At 33.3% G+C, this 24,706-nt stretch overlaps 3 protein-coding genes and 1 long non-coding RNA gene across 6 annotated transcripts; 2 read left to right on the top strand and 2 right to left on the bottom strand.

Annotated features, from left to right (window-relative positions):
- Window positions 1-368: 368 nt before the first annotated feature.
- Window positions 369-1,683, bottom strand: LOC123896430. Its single transcript, XM_045946815.1, has 3 exons — window positions 1,526-1,683; window positions 724-1,075; window positions 369-626 (listed from the first exon to the last, which is right to left on the bottom strand). The coding sequence occupies exons 1-3, from the start codon at window positions 1,546-1,548 to the stop codon at window positions 369-371; spliced, it is 633 nt and encodes a 210-aa protein (XP_045802771.1). The 5' UTR covers window positions 1,549-1,683.
- A 5,134-nt stretch (window positions 1,684-6,817) lies between these two features.
- Window positions 6,818-7,986, top strand: LOC123896429. Its single transcript, XM_045946814.1, has 3 exons — window positions 6,818-6,892; window positions 7,289-7,651; window positions 7,741-7,986. Exons 1-3 carry the CDS (start codon window positions 6,818-6,820, stop codon window positions 7,984-7,986), a joined length of 684 nt encoding a protein of 227 aa, XP_045802770.1.
- A 514-nt stretch (window positions 7,987-8,500) lies between these two features.
- On the bottom strand, window positions 8,501-13,359 carry LOC123895012. Its single transcript, XR_006804050.1, has 3 exons — window positions 12,225-13,359; window positions 11,932-12,018; window positions 8,501-8,843 (listed from the first exon to the last, which is right to left on the bottom strand). It is a non-coding gene; the product is annotated as an uncharacterized LOC123895012 (long non-coding RNA).
- A 453-nt stretch (window positions 13,360-13,812) lies between these two features.
- Window positions 13,813-23,486, top strand: LOC123895007 (disease resistance protein RPV1-like). 3 transcript variants are annotated; one of them, XM_045945179.1, is made up of 9 exons: window positions 13,813-14,002; window positions 17,216-18,036; window positions 18,180-20,634; window positions 20,804-21,061; window positions 21,150-21,801; window positions 21,856-21,878; window positions 22,115-22,943; window positions 23,050-23,125; window positions 23,219-23,435. In XM_045945179.1, exons 2-8 carry the CDS (start codon window positions 17,534-17,536, stop codon window positions 23,055-23,057), a joined length of 4,728 nt encoding a protein of 1,575 aa, XP_045801135.1. In that variant the 5' UTR covers window positions 13,813-14,002; window positions 17,216-17,533; the 3' UTR covers window positions 23,058-23,125; window positions 23,219-23,435. The 3 variants fall into 3 exon arrangements, with proteins under 3 accessions (XP_045801135.1, XP_045801133.1, XP_045801134.1); XM_045945178.1 differs by having other exon boundaries at window positions 13,814-14,002; window positions 21,150-21,878; window positions 23,219-23,486; XM_045945177.1 differs by having other exon boundaries at window positions 21,150-21,878; window positions 22,115-23,125.
- The last annotated feature ends 1,220 nt before the right edge of the window (window positions 23,487-24,706 follow it).

Here is a 24,706-nt window from a genome sequence, read left to right as displayed (position 1 = left end):
CTTAGTGTTTCATTAAATCAAATGTTTAACTCTTTGAAAACTAGTGGAACAAATGCCTCAACCACACAAAGGGTAAGCAAGCTAAATAATAACGACTTACGCCAAATAATAACGAATCACGCCATATGTATCGTAACTTAAACGATAATAATAAAACGAAACTTTTTAAAATAGAATTGAAATTGCATATGTCGACGAACACGTATGTGATCGTCAACTGATGTCTGGCTACTGATAAAAGTAGCATTTTTACAATTAAAAAGTTCAACAACTACTTAAAACAAACATAAGTACTTAACAAGAGCTAATTAAACAGTAGCAAACAGTTTGGACGAGGATATCAAACATTGATCCATCTGGGCATCAATTCAGCGGGTGCGAGGCTTCTGGCGCATCAATGAAACAACCATTAACTTATAAGGTGGTTTCAGAGAAAAGTGGAGGACGTCACCAACTTTAGGCCTGTGCACTTCAACAAAGTCATACCAACCATCTCCAATGTATCTCTGCGACGAGCGTCCCGGATCCAAAATAGCACATTCATATGTACGTTTCGTCTCTGCAGATCGCAAGTAAATGTCGCACTTGTCTTTTAGAGCACGCTTCACAACCCACGCAGGAATGTGCTGTACCAAATATACGATAATCAAGATTATTAGTCAGTAAGGCAAAGTAAATAACAAGTGATACATAATTGAGAATGCACCAAATGTGAACTAATACCAGTGTTTGTTTCCTCTTCAAATTCTGCATAGCTGGTGTAACTTGTGTTATCCATTCACAGATTTCATTCCTGTCCTTAATCACTCTTTGAGCAACATTGTTATCCACCCTCCTCTTACCAGCATTGTTAGCAACATTGTTAGCAGTCCTTTGAGCAACATTGTTAGCAGTCCTTTGAGCAACATTGTTAGCAACACTATTAGCAACCCTATTAGCATCCCTATTAGCATCCCTATTAGCAACCCTCCTCTCAAACCTCTGAGACCTCTGATAAACATTATCACCTTCGTCATCTGAACTTAACCATATTACGTCAACAGGCTCTGGTTTGACTGGGTTCATACTTACATTCCTAAATCAACATAAATAAACAACATCATCATATAGTTACCAGTGCATGAACACAGAACATAACCAATAATCACCAACAACGTCTGATAATGATAACATCGTTTACAAATAAGACAACACATTGGAAGTATAACATAGCATCAACGTTTCAGATCTTGGTAATTGAAGGTAAATAAACATCGTTTAAAAAAATAAAAAAAAAAATCTACTATCAAATCACTTTATCAACATGCAGATCTTGTTGAATGCATTTACTCTCAAATCACTTTATCATGTAACTAAGTCTTTATAAACAATAACGAAGCAATTCTCCTACTTAGGAATTTACTCATGAATGAACTTAATGAACTTAGTAGATACGAACAGTATCAATGAAACCAACGACAACAAAGAACACAAATAGGATGTAAATCGATAACAATAACGATGACAAAAAGTAAGAAGGACAAACCTTTGTCTGGACGAGGACGCCATTCGTTGTCGTTGCGCCGGTTGCTCCGTTTTTCCGCCTCGGACGCTTAACAAGAATGGTAAGGGTTTCACACGATGAAGTGGTTCCCTTTGTTGGAGAATGAAAAAGTTTTTTTAGGTTGCAATGATGAATGATATCTATTCCAACAAAAGGAAGCCTTTTTGGTTTCCACGCATATGTGGTGTGGTAATAGTACCTGTTTGGAAGAAAACTTTTTGGTTTCCACGCAGGTGTGTGTTTGTTTGTACTTAATTTTTTAAATTTTTAACGTGAATAGTAAAAATTTAAAAAAAAATTCAACATGGGAATTTAGGTTCTTTGACTTAACATTTGACCCTAATGCTAATGACTTAGATATTTACTCACCGGAGTAAAAACACGTGGATGACTTCGAAATCGGAGTAGTACAATTTTTTTAGGTTCTTAGACTTAACATTTGACCCTAATGCTAATGACTTAGATATTTACTCACCGGAGTAAAACCACGTGGATGACTTCGAAATCGGAGTAGTTCAATTTTTTTAGGTTCTTAGACTTAACATTTGACCCTAATGCTAATGACTTAGATATTTACTCACCGGAGTAAAACCACGTGAATAGTAAAAAAAATTCAACATGGGGTAAGACCGTTCTTTGACTTAACATTTGACCCTAATGCTAATGACTTAGATATTTACTCACCGGAGTAAAAACACGTGGATGACTTCGAAATCGGAGTAGTACAATTTTTTTAGGTTCTTAGACTTAACATTTGACCCTAATGCTAATGACTTAGATATTTACTCACCGGAGTAAAACCACGTGAATAGTAAAAAAAATTCAACATGGGGTAAGACCGTTCTTTGACTTAACATTTGACCCTAATGCTAATGACTTAGATATTTACTCACCGGAGTAAAAACACGTGGATGACTTCGAAATCGGAGTAGTACAATTTTTTTAGGTTCTTAGACTTAACATTTGACCCTAATGCTAATGACTTAGATATTTACTCACCGGAGTAAAACCACGTGAATAGTAAAAAAAATTCAACATGGGGTAAGACCGTTCTTTGACTTAACATTTGACCCTAATGCTAATGACTTAGATATTTACTCACCGGAGTAAAAACACGTGGATGACTTCGAAATCGGAGTAGTACAATTTTTTTAGGTTCTTAGACTTAACATTTGACCCTAATGCTAATGACTTAGATATTTACTCACCGGAGTAAAACCACGTGAATAGTAAAAAAAATTCAACATGGGAATTTAGGTTCTTTGACTTAACATTTGACCCTAATGCTAATGACTTAGATATTTACTCACCGGAGTAAAAACACGTGGATGACTTCGAAATCGGAGTAGTTCAATTTTTTTAGGTTCTTAGACTTAACATTTGACCCTAATGCTAATGACTTAGATATTTACTCACCGGAGTAAAAACACGTGGATGACTTCGAAATCGGAGTAGTTCAATTTTTTAGGTTCTTAGACTTAACATTTGACCCTAATGCTAATGACTTAGATATTTACTCACCGGAGTAAAAACACGTGGATGACTTCGAAATCGGAGTAGTTCAATTTTTTTAGGTTCTTAGACTTAACATTTGACCCTAATGCTAATGACTTAGATATTTACTCACCGGAGTAAAAACACGTGGATGACTTCGAAATCGGAGTAGTTCAATTTTTTAGGTTCTTAGACTTAACATTTGACCCTAATGCTAATGACTTAGATATTTACTCACCGGAGTAAAAACACGTGGATGACTTCGAAATCGGAGTAGTTCAATTTTTTTAGGTTCTTAGACTTTAAATTTCAAACGACTAATTATTTTAAATTAAAAAAAATTCTTGTATTAAATTTCAATTTTAAATTAAACGAGTGATGTATCCAATGCAACAACTGCTAACGCGTTTACATCATCCAAGGTTCCATGTCTATTCGTTTTAATCGGATGGTCACTATTTTAGGAAGTCAGAAAGTAAACTATTTAATGTCAACCATTAGATGACATTAAATGTTGATCCTACGATCCAAAACATGTGTTGCATAACACTGTAAATGTTTGTAGACCCAAACCAATTAAACGATTCAAACGAGTAATTTGATACAGTGTTACTTCCCACTTTCCAGTACCAATCGTTTCATGGCGCCTTACCACAATTAATTTTGCTAACCAAAATCATCATTACAAACCATTATATTTCTTCTCCCGAGAAAGATAATTACCCAAAAATCTGTTCTTCCTCTTACCAAGACACTACCAGTCCCTTCATTTCTCCACTTTCTCACACGCCATTTTTTCTTCTTTTTTCCTTCTCCCTTCAACTTCCGGCCGTCTTACCAAACCCACTGCGACGATAATCAAGGGAAAAAAATGGTGGAAACTCTTGCCGATGTTCTTCGAAAGCCAGCAAGGGATTATTTTTTGACTGTTCATGTTGCAGGAGAGGTAAGTTTGGTACTATGTTTCGTTGATTTCTTCGTTTGGATCATATTTAAGTTAAACACAGTATAAATATGATTTTTTTAAAAATTGCATGATGTTCAAACCATAGATTAGAAAACAGAGCATGTTATATGTTGATTTATTTCGTTTTGAAACTGGGTCTAGATCTTACAATGATTTTGACAAGTTAGATTAAAAAAAATTAAAAAAACAGAGCATGTCACAAATCTTTGGCCAAAAAACAGAGCATGTTATGTGTGATGTTAATTTTATTTGTTTTCGTTTGATTTAGTGTTGGGTTATTGTTTTAAGGTACTATAAATTATGATTTGTTTCGGTTTGTAAATAACTATGAAGGTAACTATGATTTGTTTCGATTTATTCTCTAGGTCGAGGGCGAGGTTGAACGCAGTTTTTATGAAAACTGTAAGTCTGAGTTGGGAGAATTTTGGTTTCTGTTTGATTCCAAAGGTCTTCAACTCTGCGTAGAGTTCAACGATGATGATGATGTCCTTAGAATTACGGACGGTTGGATGACTATACGAGAACATTACAATTTTCAAGGTCATCATCCAATTCTCTTCAAATTTTTGGGGAACAGTCAGTTCCAGATCATTCCCAAAGAGGACCCAATTACACCTGATAAATTCCCTACTTGGCATACCCAATCACGAGCTCTCCGGAAAGCTGTTACCTTCGAAATTACTATGAAGGATGATCCTGAAATTGTTCCATATTTGGTTGGTATCTCAATCCAATTGTTTTTGATAATGTTTAAATTGATTATCCGAATTTGAGACAAATTGATGCTTATCAAATTTCTTTTATCTGTTGCAGATATTGCCAGACGATTTGGGGGAGTACTTGAGTGACACGATGTTGGATGAGATCTATATTATTGGAACAATCAGAGAAAAGCATAAGTGTGAGCTACAATATCAAATGGATCCGTTCGTGGTATCGATCATTAGGGGATGGAGGGAAGTTGTTGCCATTAACGGATTTAAAGTTGGAGACCGCCTACTATTCAACACATCTAACATATATGATGACCATACCTTTTATGTGAGGAGCTTAAATTGATATTTAAGTTGATTTCAAAGTTTGTAACTATTAGTATTTTGATTATATTTTGTGAAACTTGATGTTTGCCGGGTATCGTTTTAGAAAACTTGATGTTTGCCGATGATGTTGCATGTATTTTGGTAGTTTGTGATTATAATGACAATTGAAAAATTGTAATTTATTTTTAATTATTTAGTTTTCTTTTTTGATGTTATTTGAGTTATGAATTAGGAAGCACCGACACACCTTACATTACGCGTGTCCGTGTCAGACACGTGTCGGTGTCCTCGTCCGAAACCCACACCGACACTTATGAACTCATACAAATATAGCTCGGTGTATAATCACATACGACCAATAGCCCAACATAAGGCCATAGGTTAGTATCTTATTTAAAAAAAAAACGAAGTAATGCAGATATTTTAAAAATAAATTAAGGTCAGAATTTGAAATTTAATAATTTTTTTTTAATTATAAATTTTTTTTGATGTTATTTGAGTTATGAATTAGGAAGCACCGACACACCTTACATTACGCGTGTCCGTGTCAGACACGTGTCGGTGTCCTCGTCCGAAACCCACACCGACACTTATGAACTCATACAAATATAGCTCGGTGTATAATCACATACGACCAATAGCCCAACATAATGCCATAGGTTAGTATCTTATTTAAAAAAAAAACGAAGTAATGCAGATATTTTAAAAATAAATTAAGGTCAGAATTTGAAATTTAATAATTTTTTTTTAATTATAAATTTTTTTTGATGTTATTTGAGTTATGAATTAGGAAGCACCGACACACCTTACATTACGCGTGTCCGTGTCAGACACGTGTCGGTGTCCTCGTCCGAAACCCACACCGACACTTATGAACTCATACAAATATAGCTCGGTGTATAATCACATACGACCAATAGCCCAACATAAGGCCATAGGTTAGTATCTTATTTAAAAAAAAAACGAAGTAATGCAGATATTTTAAAAATAAATTAAGGTCAGAATTTGAAATTTAATAATTTTTTTTTAATTATTAAGTTTTTTTTGATGTTATTTGAGTTATGAATTAGGAAGCACCGACACACCTTACATTACGCGTGTCCGTCTCAGACACGTGTCGGTGTCCTCGTCCGAAACCCACACCGACACTTAGATATTTAATTCGTTTCCACCGGGTAAATACAGATTTATTGAATTCGAAACCGGAGTAGTTCAATTTTTTAGGTGCTTTGACTTAACATTTTACCCTAATGCTACTGACTTAGATATTTACTCCGTTTCCACCGGGTAAATACAAACCGTCCAGTACACACTTACCATTTTGTACGTTTTTTGCATGACCTAATAATCATAGACACAACCATTTAATCAGACGGTTATTAGTGGCCAAGTCACATAGTCACTCATTTAATCACAAAGTCAACAGTTTAATCATAACCCTTAGATCACAGACAATTTGGATCCAACGATAATTAATAGTTAGCACGTCCAGGGGTAAATGTTTGTTATATCTAACCAATTCAACGTTTCAGAGACACTGTTACTCGTTAATGGAGTACAAACTAACCGGTTCCTCTTCTTTTCGATGAAACAACACGCCAATTAATTTTACAAACCAATGTCATTATTACACACATTGGTAATCGAAACTCACTTAGCCAAAACCTTCTCTTTTCATCTGCCGAACCACCAACCTTACCAACAAAGGCCATTTCTCTTTTTCAGTTCATCCCCTCCGTTTCTCATCGATCTTACAAAAAATCTGTGAAAAAAATGGCCGAAAATGTTGTTGAAGTTATGCAGAGACCAGCACTAAGTTATTTTATGACGGTTCACGTGAAAGGAGAGGTATTTTTTCCTTATCCCTTCATCCATTGATTTTATGTTTTTTTGACATTATGTTATGTTTTCATGAGTAAAAAACAGAGCTTTTTGTGTCTCACACAATAGACTAAAAACAGAGCAATTTTGAAAGTTGAGGGCGAGTTCGAAACAGAGTTTTTATTTTTTTTTCCGTTGTAGACAATCGCATGAACATTTTACCCTGTATTGTTGTCTATACGACTGGAAAATTGATGAACCAATCGTAAAGTGTCTCTAGGACTGCAAAATTTACCAAACTGTTGTTATCTGTTAAGTAAAAATCATTACTGCAAAATTATGTTGGTCTTATATTGATTTGTTTTGTTAGACGATAATTACTACCAGATTTAAATCAGTTTCTATTGTCTATCAATTATGTAGGTCGAGGCCGAGGTCGAACGAGAGTTCTATAGAGAATACAAAAATGAACTGGGGAATGTTTGGCGCCTGTATGACTTCAACTACAATTCCAAATGTGTGATCTTTGAGGTTGAGTTCAGCAACTATGATGATGTACCCAAAATCACCAATGGTTGGATGACTTTAAGAACCTACTACGAATTCGATTCTCATCATCAGATTTTTTTCAAATACTTGGGAACAAATCAATTCCAGATCATTCCATCGTTTAACCGAATAACTCCGGACCAATTCCCTACTTGGCACAGCAAATCACGATCTCTCCGAAAAGCTGTTTCATTCACAATGACCATTACAGAGGATGCTGAAATTGATCCAGAATTGGTTGGTAATCAGTTCAGTTATTATAATTTTTTGTTTCACTTAATTACGATTTGCAAAATTATGATTATAACTTATGTTGTTTGATGCAGACGTTACCGAGGGAAATGGGGGAATACTTGTGGTACACAATGTTGGATGAGGTTACCATGATTGGAGCAAATGGAGAAAAATATAAGTGTTCGTTGCGTTATCAGAGGAACCCGTTCGTCGTTACGATTTGGAGGGGTTGGCCGGAGGTTGTGGGAATCAATGGATTTAAAGTTGGAGATCGTATACAATTCAATACATACAATATCTATGAGGACCATGCTATGACGGTGAGGAGCATAAGTTGATTTGAATGTGAAGTTATTAGTTTAATTGTAGTTTTATTGTTTGTTTACTTTAATTTGTGTTTACTGTAATTTGTGTGTCCCTGTACTATTCAGGATGACAAAGTTTGTGTAATGACATTTTATATTTTATTGCCTTTATATATCATATCGAACGTTATATATGCCAACGTAGTTTCATTGTCCTTATATTTGAAAACTATCGAATGTTTCCAACTTTTTATGTAATTTCAGTTGTCGGCGAAATTTAAGCCGGTTATTTTTTTAATTTACAATAAAACTACTAAATATTTTAAATGACATACGAAATTGGACAAAATTATATTAAATTTTTTTTATATATTTGATACTAATTACGTAACACTAAAATAAACTTTGTTTTTATATTCGACAATTTATTATAAATTCACAATTTATACAAAAATAAACCAACGAGATACCATAACATAATAGTAAAAAAATAAAAAAAAATATATATTTTTTTATTTAAAGCTTGACAACAAAACGTGATTCCTCCATTTACCTAATGAAAATTGAAGAGTTCATTATTTTTGAGTCACGCTAATCCATGTTACAATTTACATTGAGCACACAAAAACCTACCCTAATCATGTTTTACAAGCCACAAGCAAAATGTTTCAACTTCCAAAATAACCTACAACCTATTAACTCCTACTATTAACTCCAACCGTTCAGTTACCATTAATTTCGATTACAACACAAAGGAAGAAAGCAACTTAATTTTACTTCCTAGCTTCAGTTGCAATCCTAAACACCTGCTCCTCTTCTCAACTTCATATTCTTCAAAATGAGAAGACCTTCTCCTCCCAGGCCAAGTAGACGCACCAAACAAAAAATACCTGAAACAGATGCAACAAACAATACAGTTAAGATGACAACAAAGACTACCACTCACTCTATTGAAATTAGTAAGCATTACTCTGAGACTGAAACTCGCAAAGATAGCTTCGAAAAAAAGGTTATTGACCTATCATCCAGGTAATGTTTGCAGATATATTTTACCTATGGTTGTTGTCATTCCTCTTCCGTCTTATATTCTTCAACTTAGGGACTTTGGCAATGTATTTTGCTAATGAACCCTAATTTTACTTTCTTTTTATAAATCAGAACCATTTTTAACTATACTTTATTTTTTTAAATCAGAACCATTTTAAACTCTACAAATATGGACAAATTTTTTAGTTAAAAAATCTGCAAATACTTAGACAATACTTAAGTTTTGACTACAACCCAAAAGCTGTCACACACCACATACTAAGAGCAACACCCTGTGATAGTATGTTTACTGAATTTTTAGGTTTGGTATCGTATTTTTAATTAGTTTGTATCATACTACATTTTTAGGGTTTATAACGGGTTCATCTGGTTAGTTGTAGTTTTTTAGGTTTGTATGTACCACTAATGGTTTGTTCATCTGGTCCATAAGGGGTTCATATGGTTAGTTGTAGTTTTTTTGGGTTTGTATGTACCACTAATGGTTTGTTCAAATGGTTCATAAGGGGTTCATCTGGTTAGTTGTAGTTTTTTTAGGTTTGTATGTTCATCTGACTTTATTTGTTTGTGCAGTAAATACAATAGTAGCCGAAGGATCGATGAAAGCGACAACGAAACAGATTACGAGTCCACCGCCTCGACTCCTGAGATGGACCGTAAACGTCCGGTTAAAAAACGGGCAGAAACAACTAGAAAAATAACCAAGCCAATTTTTAATATGACCAAGGGAACAACATCTGCCCCACCAAAAATGAAGCCTAACGATGACGGAGAGGTTTTTATTGATGCATATCAGTTAGACAGGATTAGGAGGAATCTATTCTGTCAACCAGAACAAGATGATGACCATGATTTTAACTTAAACTTCCATCCAACAAGTGCGTTTGGATACGAGGGTGCCGACGTTCCTTTTTATATTCCTGAAGTAAGACTTAACTAATTTCATTTTTTTTAACTACAACAAAGCAAACCTTTATATGAATTTTATTTACTTACCACAGTTTTAATTTTATACCTATTTAATAACAGTGGATGCCAATGACGTTTCGACCGACTCAAAAAATGCAATTGAACGACATATGTACTTACACAGCTGCATACATCTTTATGAAAGATGATCATCAGCTACTGGGGTCAGTCTTTTTGTACCATATAATTCTGCATTTATAGTTGTTTATGACATTGCATTTCATAATAACTAACATTGCACACCAACTATTGTTTGTAGTGATGAGGTTCTGGTTAGAACTACATCAGGTGTCTTTGGAGATAGGAAAACACTTAAGTCTCTTATGCCTAGATGCCCTGTTGACCAAGAGGTTATATTTTTTTTTAATTACAATGTTCCATACAGAAGTTTAATATAATTTATATCTAATATCATTTATATTTATCTGTACAGATTCTTAATCTAGTAGTTGCCAGATCAAATTGGCTTCAGGATAAAATGGGCAAAACAAGGAGGGTTTGGTATATGCCTACGGATTTTGCGGTGATTGCCACTAACCCAACTATTAAATTTACATCTGTTAAGTATTAATTATTGACTTAAATTACATCTTTTTTTAAGCAATATGCTCTGGAATCCAAACAATCAGCTGATCAAGTTAGGGTAAAATATCAACATAACTTCCTGAAACCAAAAAGTCATGTTTCCAAGGTTAACATTTTACTTTACAACAATATCTGTTAAGTAGCTTTTGATAATTATGTTCGCATGACTAAATATTAGATTGTTTACAGATTTTTATCCCTATAAACGACGAAGGATCACACTGGTATCTACTGGTTGTTGATTTGTTGGATAGAAAACTTTTATGGTTGGACTCTATGCCTACTGAAGAAAGATATCATAACAGACGTCATTCCATAATGACAGTGGTATATATTTTTATCTATACTTTATTGTTACCTACTAAGTTTTACATTCAAATATATGCTTTTTTTTTTCAAAATTGGTTTTCCAATATTCTCAGGCTATATTTCTGGAGAAAATACTGCTTCATGATTCAATTGGTGTACTGGATCCTAAGTTGCATCAATATTTAATCACAAACTATAACCTTATTCAGCCTACTGGCCTCGCACATCAGCGACCAGGCTCGTACGTCTCATAAAACCCTTTTTATATTTTAAATTTATTGAACTTTACCTGTGAGTATAACACTTGCTTTGTAATGACTGCCTATAGAAACGACTGTGGAGTATGGGTGGCAAAATGGATGATTGAGTGTGCATTCATGAATGAGTATCAAAACGTAACTGTAAGTTAAACTAATGGTCATTATATATTATTTCTTATACTTTGTCCCTCTAATTATATTTCTAATTTAACTAACTGTTTTTATTACTGTAATCTCAGGTTGTTACAGCCACAAGGATGAAACTAGCTCTTTTTATCTGTCAATCAGCTAATAATGAGATGGTGAATGAACTCGTGTCGAGGGCTGCAAAACATTGGGATGTTCAGTGGAAGAAAAGGAAGGCGTTGGTTAAAGTTTGAAATTGTGTTCTATGGTGGTTAAGGCGTGAAACTTTGGGGCATTATGCTTGATTTGATTTTTAATTTGAATTTTGGGTTGTAATTTGGATAATTTGATATGTCTGTCGTGGTTTTCGATATTTGTGTCGACATTGGTTGTATTTTCAGTTTTTTCAAGTGTTTTGGCTGTTACGTTGGTTGCGTTCTATGTTTGATTTTCAATGTTATGTTTGGATATTATCTTGGATATAAACAGTACTTTGTCCAGTACTTGGGTTTGTGCTATACACATAACATTATTTTGCAAATTACTAGTACATTACTAATTTGGAACTACTAATTTTTTTGACACATTACGAGTACTCCAGCATAATTCAAAACTCACTAAGAAAAAGTTACATGAACACATACACACACACATAACATTTTTGGACTTTAAATATTAAACATACCTCTTTTGTCTGGCTAATGAAACCTAACGTTAGCTTTCACCTGCTCTCCTTCATCTCTAACTCTTCTATGGTGCATATTCATCCAAACTGTTTGAAATTAAAATGAAACATATGTTACTATCTAACAAAACAAGTCAATAAAAAGCAATCAATCACAAATTTATCATTGTATATAAATATGAATGTATACATTTGTTAAGATCGTGCATGTAAAATTGAACTCTATTACAAGGCATTATCTACGATATCATTGTATAACTCAAATTACAAAGCTTTAAGGTACATTGTATAACCTTGAATTGTAACACAATGCTTTACATTATTACTCAGCTTAAATATAGATCATTGTTGTATAAACTAGTTGAGCTTATCTCAATTTTACAGGCAACTATTTCCTATGCAACAATTTCCTATGCTAAGCCCTTCAACTTCAAACTTGTCAATTGTTTTCTCCGTTGTTTCCTTTCTATACTGAGAATATCAGACCATGCGTTTTCTCAGTAGAGAAATCATAGTTGACTTCACAACAGCAGCTATTCAAATGAAACACATACAAAGTGTTAACACAGTATCAACATGTAAATTTCCAATTCAAATCAAACACTACACATTCACTTTTGATTAAACTTTTCAATATAATATCTTCAAATTCAGAATTTAATCATTTGAAACATACAAACCCTAATCCCCAATTCCATAATTTTCTGGGTAACAACTACAATCATAGTCAATTTTAAATACAACCCTAATCCCCAATTCCATAATTTTCTGGGTAACAACTACAATCATAGTCAATTTTAAATACAACCCTAATCCCCAAATTGATCGTTTCTGGGTAACAAATCAATTTCGATTTTAAATACAAACCTAATTCCAAATCGATCGTTTTCTGGCTAACAATAAATACCCCAATTCAATGAAAATTAAAATAAAGATAATTTTGCGAACAACATATCTGTGACAGGACACGAGGACGTTGCAGTAATGCTTCAAACCAGTAGAACGACAATGGAAGAGTTACAATAAGATCGAACGGTCTATGAGGACAAAAAAGAATACGATGGAGAAGATGAAGTACAAAGATAACACGACGGAGAAGATGGAGAAGATGGAGGATGAAGAACAGGTGGAATTCAGGGATGAAGAAGAAAGAACAATACGATGGAGGATGAAGAATGGGTCGGCTTTAGGGTTTTCAATTACAAAATAAATTTTGTCAAATAAAACACATTGTAAATTTTTATCTAACTAATTTTAAATGACAATTAAAACTTGTTTTTATTTGTAAATTTGTAAATTATTCTAAATAATTGTTAAGTTTATGAGGGACTTGTGTGCAATAATTAAACTTTTCATTAAAAAGTCTTATCATGTACCTTCATTACAATGTAAAGCTGATGTGGCATCACTTAAAATTTTATTGGGCAATTCAATTGACTTTCATATATATATTTAAGTTATCTCGCAACCGATATGAAACTTGTTAACAATACTAATGCAATTATCTCTTGATAACTTAAAGATCGCTAGTCTAGGGGCAGTTGTAACTTGTAAGCCATACTAAGGTCAATTATGACTAAGAGCATCATTGCCAAATAAAATAACCTTAATAAGGACATAGACAATTTTTTTATCTAGTTGTTGAACATTTTAAAATAGAGGGACGATCAACATGGGACAAAAAGATATAAAAAAATGAAAAAAAGAGCATTGACCAAATTTGCATTATCACATAACTATCATTGATTGATCCAGTGGTGTTTGTTTGGGTAGGCTCCTCTCAAGATTTTAGGTTCGATTTTTTTCTGTAACAATTTCGATGGGCTATGTCCATACAAAAAAAAAACTCTGAATTTAAGTGGGCTATACCAATTTTTTTTAAAAAAACCTGTAAATCGAAGTCTCCCGTTTGCATTTTGCATCAACTTCAAAAAGCTGACACCAAACCAAAGAATTGTTAACACAAAGAAGTCAAAACGAAAGTTGTGTCGTGCTGGGTAGTGAACACCGAAGAATAAGGTAGCTGAAGAAGAAGAAGAGTCGGTATTTTAAATCTGAAGCATATTTTGAGGTAATTTCTTAATTTTGTTTCTAGTTTTTATTTTCTATTTTAAATTTAAAGTAAATTAGCAATTTCTCAGTATGAAAATGAAATTAGCAATGATTTATGCGTTTTGAGAGTATTTTTAGTCTAGAAAAAGTATTTTTAGTCGCTGCAAATGACACGAAAACTAAAACTGGAGCAATCTGAAATTGTAGCTACAAAATAATTTTTAAGAACACCACCAAAATTATTAAGACACCGATCACTTGATCTCTTGCCCCACTCTTTTTTTCTTCATTATTCATCATCTTCTTTCATAGTCTTGACGTTTTTCTTCAATTGCGTTGGTATTCTTCAAGAATGCTATCTAATATTAGATGTCTTCTCGCCGTAGCATTTTTTTTATTGAAATTCTACTCAACTTTTAATGAGGTTATGTGTGGAACAAAGTGAGAGAAGTGATTTTGAAAGGGAAAATTATATAAGTTGATGAATAATGGTGACATGATGGAGAAGTGGGCGGTTAAATTTTGGAGAGATCGTACAAAAGAGAAAGAGGAACTTTGGATGAATAGTAATCCACGGTAAAGAAAGCTTGCAATACGTGATTCAAGTGGGTGAATTTATAACTATTATTAAATAGATATTTTTTTTTTGAAAGGAATTATTAAATAGATTTTATTAATTAACAAATATTGCAAAACACATGTGAAGTAAAATAATGAATTCTCGTTACTCAATGTAAATATGTATGGAGTGGTACTGTTTTATATTTTTAGAAGGGTATGGAGTGGTACCGTTGAGTTTTAAAGAAAAGAAAACAAACTACTATTTTTTTTTAATACAAATAAACATAATTTTTTTACTACTATGTTTACTAATTTGTCTTTATCAATTTTAATAATTTTTCAAATTTTGTATCTTTCATTGTAATTTTACTCTATTAACAATATATGCATAAAATAGGAAATGAAAAAAAAATAAAGATTATAGGAAATTTAGTAAAAAAAACCTAGAAAAAGGGGTAGATAGAAAAAAAATAAACAAAAAAAGATTATATATGAATCTATGAATAAAAATAGGTATAAAACAATAAAAATTTGGTAGTTTTTTTATGTATAAAAAAATATTATGTATATTAAAATTGCAAAAAAAAAAAAAAAAAACTAATTATAACAAAGACTTAAATTAGTTATTGCTATACTACACTGAAAAATTGCAATATTTCCAGCGACAATAATTATTGTTGGGATAAATCACTTTTCCCAACAATAATAAAATTGTTGAGAAAAAAAAATAAACTTATTACAACGACGTTGCTGCTATATGTATGTTTTTGTCAACAATTTGAACGTCGCTGCCAAAAACCTTTTTTCTTGTAAGGACGGTAGAGACCAATTTGATAACAGAAAAATTGTAGGATTTTTTTCATCATAAAAAAAATGTAGGGACTATTCTTGACTATAGAACAAAATGTAGGGACTAAAAACATATTTAACCCTTTAAATTGTTTAGGTAACAATTAGACCCTTTAAATTTTTTAGGTAATAAATGGGTGTTTTACATATTTCACTTGTTGCAACGTTATATTTCTAATTAATCTCCCTTTCCTTGTTGCACCATTGACTTCTATAATAATGACTATTTTGATAAAAAAAAATAAAAATAACATTGGAGATTAACTAGAAATGTAATAATGCAACAAATTTTTGCAACAAGTGATAACTAAAAAGTTATAGTAATGCTCCCACAAGTTAAAAGTATAAATAATCTATTTGTTATCTAAAAAACTTAAAGAATTAACAGTTACAAAAATGAAACTTAAAAGACTCTTGAGTGCATTTCGCCTATTAACAATGTAAGAGTAAGTAATTATTAAATATACATATCATTTGATTATTTATATTTTATAAATGAAAGTTTTTTATTTTCATAAATAATTAAAGAATTTGCAAAAGTTCTTTTAGGATTTTTTATTTTTTTTATTATTGGATGAATTAATTATCAATTTTTAATTTTCTTTTATGCTTCAAAGTCTATATTTAATTCATTTATTCTTAAAAATTCTAAACATTTGTAGAGTGAGTTGACTTAAAATTAAAAGTGGTAACTTAGAATATTCAAGTACAAAACTTATTGAATGAGAATTACTACTATTTAGTAAGAAAGATTTCAAGAAAAAGATAAGAATCTATAAAAATTTGTTGACCAATTAAAAATGGTCTAAACTACATAAATGAGAAAGTGAGTATAATTTATAGTAAGTATTACATATGATTTTTTTTTTCTTGAAAAACAAAATTCCTGCTAAATAACATTTTCCCTAGGTTGATCCAGCGCACAAGGATTTTCACCACCGCCGGCCCTAAAATTCTTTTTGATTTTCTTCTTCTTCTCTCACCCATAGAGGGGTGGTTTTAGGTCAATTTTTGGCCTAAAATCACCCCTTTACATTTTTTTCTTCTTGCTTTTTATTACAAATAAGTGATTTTCACATAGTTTAAGTCTTATAGTTTTGTTTTCATCTTTGCGATTTTATCCTTTGTTTTGATTTTCAGTATTGTTGTCCCGTCTTAGTGCGGAGTATTGTTGTCCCGTCTTAGTGCGGAGTATTGTTGTCCCGTCTTAGTGCGGAGTATTGTTGTCCCGTCTTTGTGCGGTGTTCATTTGTTTCAGGTTTGAAGATTAAGGTTGATCCAGTGCAGATCCAATCAATGACTTTTGTACCATCAACGCTACAGATCCGGCGACATGAATGTTCCGGAAACTTCAATATAGTCAAATATGTAGGCTTTTGCAATATGCCGTTTGATGCTATTAACACGGATGCTGTGAGTTTGTTCGCAGATTCATCCTTTTTGTTTTTAGCGATTTTGATTTGTATTGCATCGATGTACTCTTATCAATTTGAATGAATGAATATCTTTTATTTAGTCAAAAAAAAAAAAAAAAAACATTTTCCCTAGGTTGGTTTGGTTTCCATTGAAAAAACCAATAATCTAGAGTTCGGTTCTCAATGTTTTATTATTAAAATTTGAAATATTCATAGATACCAAGAATGTATGAATCGCCGCTGTGTTTGTGGCAATTCATTCCAATGGCAGTCAACAGATATAGAAATGTATGCTTTGAGATGTTTCTTGGTGTCACAATTTTTGCTCTAACTAACATAACATATTGATTGTTTCTTCAAAAAAAATAAAAAATATTGATTGTATTTCTTGTTTCTTCGTGATTTAGGTTTTGTGTTTCTTTGAGTAAATGGGTTGCTGAAGGTGGTAGCAAAGAGGAGAGGGAAGGAGGAGGAGTATCAAATGTGATATGGTGTGGGAGATGTATAATAAGATGCAATACAACTGCAAAATTTAGCCATGTCCATGGTGGACAACTTTTCTACTTCACCATACTAAATGCACACTTATTGTTGAAAGAAACATAAAATCCAGGTATCTCAATTATGAATATTTAACATGTGAAAAGGTGCCAATAAATCAACTCTTACTATCTTGTTTATTACAGTAATTCTCACAGATTCCATTCCAGTTAGATTCAAATCAAATGGCTAATAGCAGCAACTCCTCTGCTTTAGCTACATTGCCAAAGACGAGGAAGAATTATTATGATGTGTTTGTCACCTTCCGAGGTGAAGACACTCGCAACAATATCACTGATTTTCTTTTTAATGCCCTTGAAGAGAAAGGCGTTTTAGTATTTAGGGATGACACTAATCTTCCAAAAGGTGAATCCATTGGACCCGAACTCTTTCGTGCAATTGAAGACTCTCAGATTTTCGTTGTCATATTCTCAATGAACTATGCTTCCTCAACTTGGTGTTTGCAAGAATTGGAAAAGATATGTGAATGCGTTCAAGTTTCTCGAAAACATATTTTGCCTGTTTTCTATGATGTTGATCCTTCTGAGGTGCGAAAGCAAAGTGGGATTTTTGCTGAAGCCTTTGTCAAACATGAACAAATATTCCAACAAGACTATGATATGGTGCAAAGATGGAGGAAAGCTCTCACACAAGTGGGAACAATCTCTGGTTGGGATATCCGTCACAAGTAAGTCGATACCAATTTTAAGGTCAACGGAGTATATAGTTTTCTAAAAGAGAAAAGTATCTGTTATTTTGTTTAATGTCAGTGCTTTTAGTTTTTTTATCTGATGATTTGGTATCACTCATCGAGTTTCTTTAAACGTGTAGGCCACAGTATACACAAATTAAAGAGATTGTTCAAAGAATAATAAATATTTTGGATTGCAAATCTTCATGTGATGATGTTCATGCTCAAGTGACAGCCACGCCATTTGGCAGATGTTATGAGGCCTTGGAATCTAGAACATCAATGTTGAATGAGATTATGATGGACTTGAAGAATCCCAAGATCTTCATTGTTGGGGTGTACGGGATGGGTGGTGTGGGGAAGACAACACTTGTGAAAGAGTTAGCATGGCAAGCAGAGAATCATAGGTTATTCAGTGCTGTAGCTATGGCTACTATAACTGATTCTCCGGATTTGGAAAAAATTCAAGGCCAAATTGCTGATGCTTTGGATATGAAATTTAATAAGCAGACAAAAGAAGGAAGAGCAATGCAGTTACGTCAAAGGATAAGCAATGAGAAGAGTATTCTCATTATTCTTGATGACATTTGGGGTAATCTTGATTTGACAGAAGTGGGGATTCCTTTTGGTGAGGATAACAAAGGATGCAAGTTGTTGGTGACATCGAGAAGCCTTAACGTGTTGAACTCTAACATGGACATTCAGAAAGAATTCAGACTTGAAGTTTTACTTAATGAGGATAGTTGGAAATTGTTTGAGAAAATGGCAGGTGATGTTGTTCAAGATTTCAATATAAAACCAATTGCTGTAGAAGTGGCCAGACGTTGTGCTGGTTTGCCGCTTATGATTGTTATGGTTGCAAAGGCTTTGAGAAAAAAAAATATCTATGACTGGAAAACCAAATTATATGAGTTAAAGAGATTTGATCAAAAAGAGCTGCATGAGAAAATCTATGCTACTTTGGAATTGAGTTATGATTGCCTAGAAAGTGAAGAACTAAAGTCACTATTCTTATTTATTGGTTCATTTGGACTGGATCACCTCTTAATTGGGAAACTATTTTCACTTTATTGGGGGTTAGGCTTAGATAAATACTCTAACACATTGACAGATGCAAGAACCAGATTCTACAAATTAATAAACGACCTCAAGGCCTCTTCACTGTTACTTGATTCCGAAACTCAAGTAGTTAGACTGCATGATGTTGTTAGAGAAGTCGCTAAACCAATTGCATCTAGGAGTCAACCAACCTATGGCGTGCAACGGTACACCGTAATAAAAGAATGGCCAAAGACAGATCTGCTTCAAAAATGTCATCAAATTATAATGCCTTGGTCATATATTCACAAGCTTCCTGAAAAGCTAGAGTGCCCAGAGTTGAAGCTACTTTTACTTCATAATATAGAAGGCCATTTAGAAGTCCCTGATGACTTCTTCTCCAGGATGAGAGATCTAAAGGTCATTGATTTTTATGGAATGAATTTTACCCCTTCTCCTCCACCATCTCTTTGTTTCTTGACAAAAATACAATCATTGGATATGTCTGGATGTATGTTAGGAGACATATCAATAATTGCAGAACTAAAAAGTTTAGAGATTCTCATCCTTGAAGCATCTGATATTGAAGAACTCCCTAAAGAAATAGGACAACTAACTAATCTTCGAATGTTGAATTTAGCAAATTGCTCTAGACTGCGATTCATTCCTGCAAATCTTATTTCAAGCTTAACATGCCTAGAAGAGTTGTACATGGGTAATTGCTTTATCAATTGGGATGCCAAAGGAAGCAAAGGTCAAAGCAACAATGCAAGTCTAGATGAGCTGGGGAATTTGTCTTATCTAACTACTTTAGACATAATGATTCAAGATGCTTCAGTTTTGCCAAGGGATTTGCAGGTCTTTGCAAAGCTTGAACGATACAACATATATGCAGGTGATATTTGGAAATGGCCTTTGGAATGGTCTGGAAATGCTTCTGAAACTTCAAAAAATCTTAAGCTCACTGACAATAGGTGTTCAAACATTCTTTTGGATTGTGGGTTTAATTTCTTATTAAATTCAGCTGAGGACATGTGCCTTAATAACATACAATGTGTACGAGATGTCCTTTATGAACTGAATAGGAATGGTTTTCCGCAAGTAAAGCATCTGTGCATTCAAGACAGTACTAAACTGCAGTACATCGTCAACTCAATGGGGTTGGTTCATCCTTATCCTGCTTTACCCAACTTAGAGACTTTGGCGCTTCATAATCTATTTTGTTTGGAAGAAATATGCCATGGCCCAATTCCAATTCATTCTTTTACCAAACTAAAATCTGTTGAAGTCAAAGGTTGCCACAAGTTGACAAATCTGTTATGGTATTCCCTTGTCAGAGACCTTCCTCAGCTTCTTGAAATAAAAATTTCTGATTGCAGAATGATTACGGAAGTAATATTTTTCCAAATATCTGAGGTTGATATTGAAATCAACAAGATTATGTTCCCCAAGTTGCGTTCTCTTGAACTTGAGCATTTGCCGAGTCTTATTAGTTTCTGTTCCATGCCTTTGGCAGCTGATGCACAGTGCATACCTGTGGCACTAATTGATCGAAAGGTAAAAACATGATATAATGCATCTACCTTGGTATTTGTCTTTTTATGCCATAAAGAGTGCTTTAAGGTGATGTTTCACATTCTTTTTTCAAATGCTGTTGCATGAATTTGAATGTGTTTACAGATTTCATTTCCTATTTTAATTTCATTATTCTTGATTTTGTTAATAGGTTGAGATGCCTCACCTTGAACTCTTGAAGCTGTCTAATATCAAATCTAGGAAATTGTGGGATGAAAATCTTCCAGGTCATTCTTTCATTCAAAACTTGACGAGTTTGACAATTGACAAATGTGTTAGCATAGCATACGCATTCTCGTCCTCGGTGGCTAGAGATCTTTTAAACTTGAAGCATCTTGGGATTAGTAATTGCCAAAGGCTGGAGGAGATATTTCTCTCAGATGGAAAGTTAGGCACTGTCTTCAACTCGGTAACTATTAACTATAGTTTAATTTCTTGTTTAGTTCTGGTGCTTGTGCAATTAACTATTAGCGATCTAAGCAAGTTGCCGATTGTAGGTTGTATTTCCAAACTTGGAGACATTGGAAATCTCCCACATGGAACACTTGAAGTCATTATGGAACAATCAACTAGCTCCAAATTCCTTCAGCAAACTGAAGCAGTTGAAAATTCAATCCTGCAATAAACTATCAAATGTATTTCCATCTTATGTGCTTGATGAATTACAGAATCTAGAGAAACTGACTGTAACTGATTGTCCTGCGCTAGAAGTTATATTCGAAACCCCAAGCCTACAAGTAGAAGGTGGTAGACAAACGAGGCTGGAAATGCAATTGGGAACTCTCATTTTGGAAAATTTACCAATGCTGAAACACATATGGAGTGGAAATCCTAATGAAAGCTTCAAGTTTCAAAACCTTTGCATGCTGATAGTTATGTATTGCATAAGCCTTAATCATGTTTTTCCCCTCTCTTTGGCTAAAGAGCTTCAGCATCTCCAAGAGCTTTACATTAGAGTATGTGGTGTAGAAAGCATTGTAGCACGAGATGAAATGGCTGACACAAATCCAAATCCGATACTGATTTTCCCAGAATTAAAATCTATGAGTTTTATATCTTTGACTCAACTTCAAAGCTTCTACCATGGATTACATACCTTGGATTGTCCCGTTTTAAGAGATGTGGAGGTGTTTCATTGTGACAAGCTCGTACTATTCAAGCCAACGTCTCTAAACTACCAAGACAATGTCACAGTTGATATAATACCCCTTCTCTCAATTGAAAAGGTACATTCTACAAATCAGAATGCGTTATGCATATTTAGTTTCTTCTACACACCAAAAATGTCATTTTTTATAGTTATGTGTCATGCTTCTTGTTATTTTCGCCTTGAAAAAGTAAACAAAAGTTAGTTTTGTTCCAAGTTTTCATGAAGTTTGCATGATTATGTCTGAAAAACTGTAGGCAATATTCTTTTCTGTACATAGCTATTATCTTGTGTGTGATTACTTGTGTTTAATAGGTTGTCTCCAACACAAGTAAGCTTATTCTGAATTGCAAGCATGTCACCATGTTATGCAATGGTCAACTTAATGATGAGCCTATCTACACAGTAAAAGATCTTACCCTGCGGTGTTTTCATGATTTGTCCGACAAATTTCCAGCTGGTTTCCTCCAAAGATTTATCAATCTTGAAAATCTTGCGGTATCATGTTGTTCTTTCACAGAGGTTTTGTTTAGTGAAAGCTTTGGCACTGGACATTCTGAAACAACTATCAAGTTGAGAAGACTAGAACTTCGTGGATTACCAAACCTCAAGTTTATATGTAGCGAAAAATCTGAGGGGCAACTGGTTCTTCAAAATATGGAATATTTGTTTGTATTTTTATGCCCTACACTGAAGAATATATTTCCATCCTCAGTGGTATTTGAGAATTTAGAGAAGTTGAAGGTGTCCAATTGTGCTGGATTGGAAAATATTTTGAAATCATCAACAGCTACCAGTTTACCAAAACTTAGAAAATTACAAATATATGGTTGTGAAAAGATAGAAGAAATAGTTGCAAGTGATGATGAGAATGATGCTTCTGAGCTAGCTTTTATGAAGTTGGAGTATCTGATGTTGAGGAACTTACCAAGGCTACGAAGTTTTTGCAAGGGAAGACATGACTTTAAATTTCCACTACTGGAATACTTAGTTGTAAATGACTGTCCCATGATGGAAACTTTCTCAAATGGTGTGTTGAATGTACCAAGACTCAGAAGAGTACATGTAAATTTTCAAGAGCCGGATGAATGGCATTGGAATGGTGACCTTAACACTACTATAAGAAAATTTGTAGCGAAAAATGGTAATGCATACAACAAAACTGATCATCTTCAATCATGATTCAAATGTTATGGTTTGCATTTGCATTCTCACATCACTGTTACTTTTTCTTGTTTATGAATATCCAGAACTCTAAGGAAATAATTGAGTTTGTACTCAAAATTTGAATGATGGCTCAAGTAGATAATTGGTCGTTACTATCTGGTAATTCTGAATCAACACTTTGTGTTAGTTTCATTGCTATACATTATTGTTTTTCATTGTCATTTTGACAACTATTTTTGTTATTTCGTGTAGGTTGTTATCGACATGTTTCGGGTGCAAGGCTAACCCGAAAATCACTAATGCCACAAAGCGTTTACAATCATTACGTTGTATTTAGTGTAATAACTTTTATATGACAATGACTTTTATAAGTGTTTTTTTTTAACTAATACTTTCTACAGTCATTAAATGAACTATTCTTCCAAATGTGCAGAACAAACTTGTTTAGAAGAGATGTTCACATTTTATGTTCAATAATATCTCAAACTGAATTACCACAATTGAGGAAATTTGTGGGAAAGAAAAGAATCTTAAAACTCATTTTCAATAAGTCAATTAATATTTTTCAATTTGAAAATTATTTTCAAAAACTTTAGACAACCTTTTGTATTTGTAGTTGTGGGCTGTAGCTAAGCATCATGAGAAAAAGTTGAAGATGGCATTTTGGTAAAAGAAACAATTTCGACCAATGATCACAGAACACGTGTCTACCCTTGATCTGCTTAATTCATTCAACTTCAGGGTGATTCCATCTTTTCTTTTCTGCTTCTTTTATATGTTTCAAATTTTAATCTTAGAAATTGGTTGTAATTTTTTTTTCTTGTTTGCGAATTTTTGTCAAGAAAGAAGTATCTTTATGGGTCAAGGATAGATTAGTTATTGATAAAATTAATGAATCAGCTAACCAATTGAAGTCTTTGGGACGAATTTTTTTGAATAACAGAAAACTTAATTTTTATTTTTTTTTAAGAAGTCAAAATAAAATATATTAACACAAACGGTCTTCCAAGCACAAGATATACCGAAGTAGACTATAACAGTTTACATACAAAAGAGTCAAAAAGATACAATCATAATCAAATCATACGAGGCTCAAACACAACAATGGACTAGACCACCAGCTATGGTAGTTTGAAGCTAACGTGATACTCGTTGTTTTCAACCACCGAATTGAGAAAAGCTTGATCTTGTCCAACAAAAGATGAGGTGTGTCTGTTGAGCCTTTGAACAAACGATGATCCGTCCATATCACTCATACACAAGTAAGCCAAACGAGATGCAGAAAGGACCGACGCGTTGAGACTGTAAACTGAACAAAATGATCACGCGGAGTAGTAAAATCCACCAAAGAAATATCAATCCACGCGCGAACTAAGTCCCAAAGAGATCCAACAATACTACAAAAGAGAAATAAATGATGGGCTGATTCGTCCGATCCAGCAATACTTAATTCTTTATGAGATTTTATTTATCTTCTTCCCTTTATATTATAAGGGTACTTTCTCCTAAAAATCAGTGAACACAAAATATAAATGAATTAATGAATCGGACTTATAACATGATTAAAACAATAAACATTATTTTTCTTAGCGGATTATAGGTATGGAGTTTTCACTAGCAGGATTAATCTTCGTCGCAAAATTTGTAGGACATATAAGGTGGTTAGACTATCTGCTTAAGAGGACAAAATCGTTTACTATTTAAACCAATTCATTATTGGTATTTAATATGGATTTTTGT

Source organism: Trifolium pratense, linkage group LG7 (genome assembly GCF_020283565.1).
Source record: "Trifolium pratense cultivar HEN17-A07 linkage group LG7, ARS_RC_1.1, whole genome shotgun sequence".
NCBI classification, from domain to species: domain Eukaryota; kingdom Viridiplantae; phylum Streptophyta; class Magnoliopsida; order Fabales; family Fabaceae; genus Trifolium; species Trifolium pratense.
This window is presented reverse-complemented; position numbering and strand designations above follow the sequence as displayed.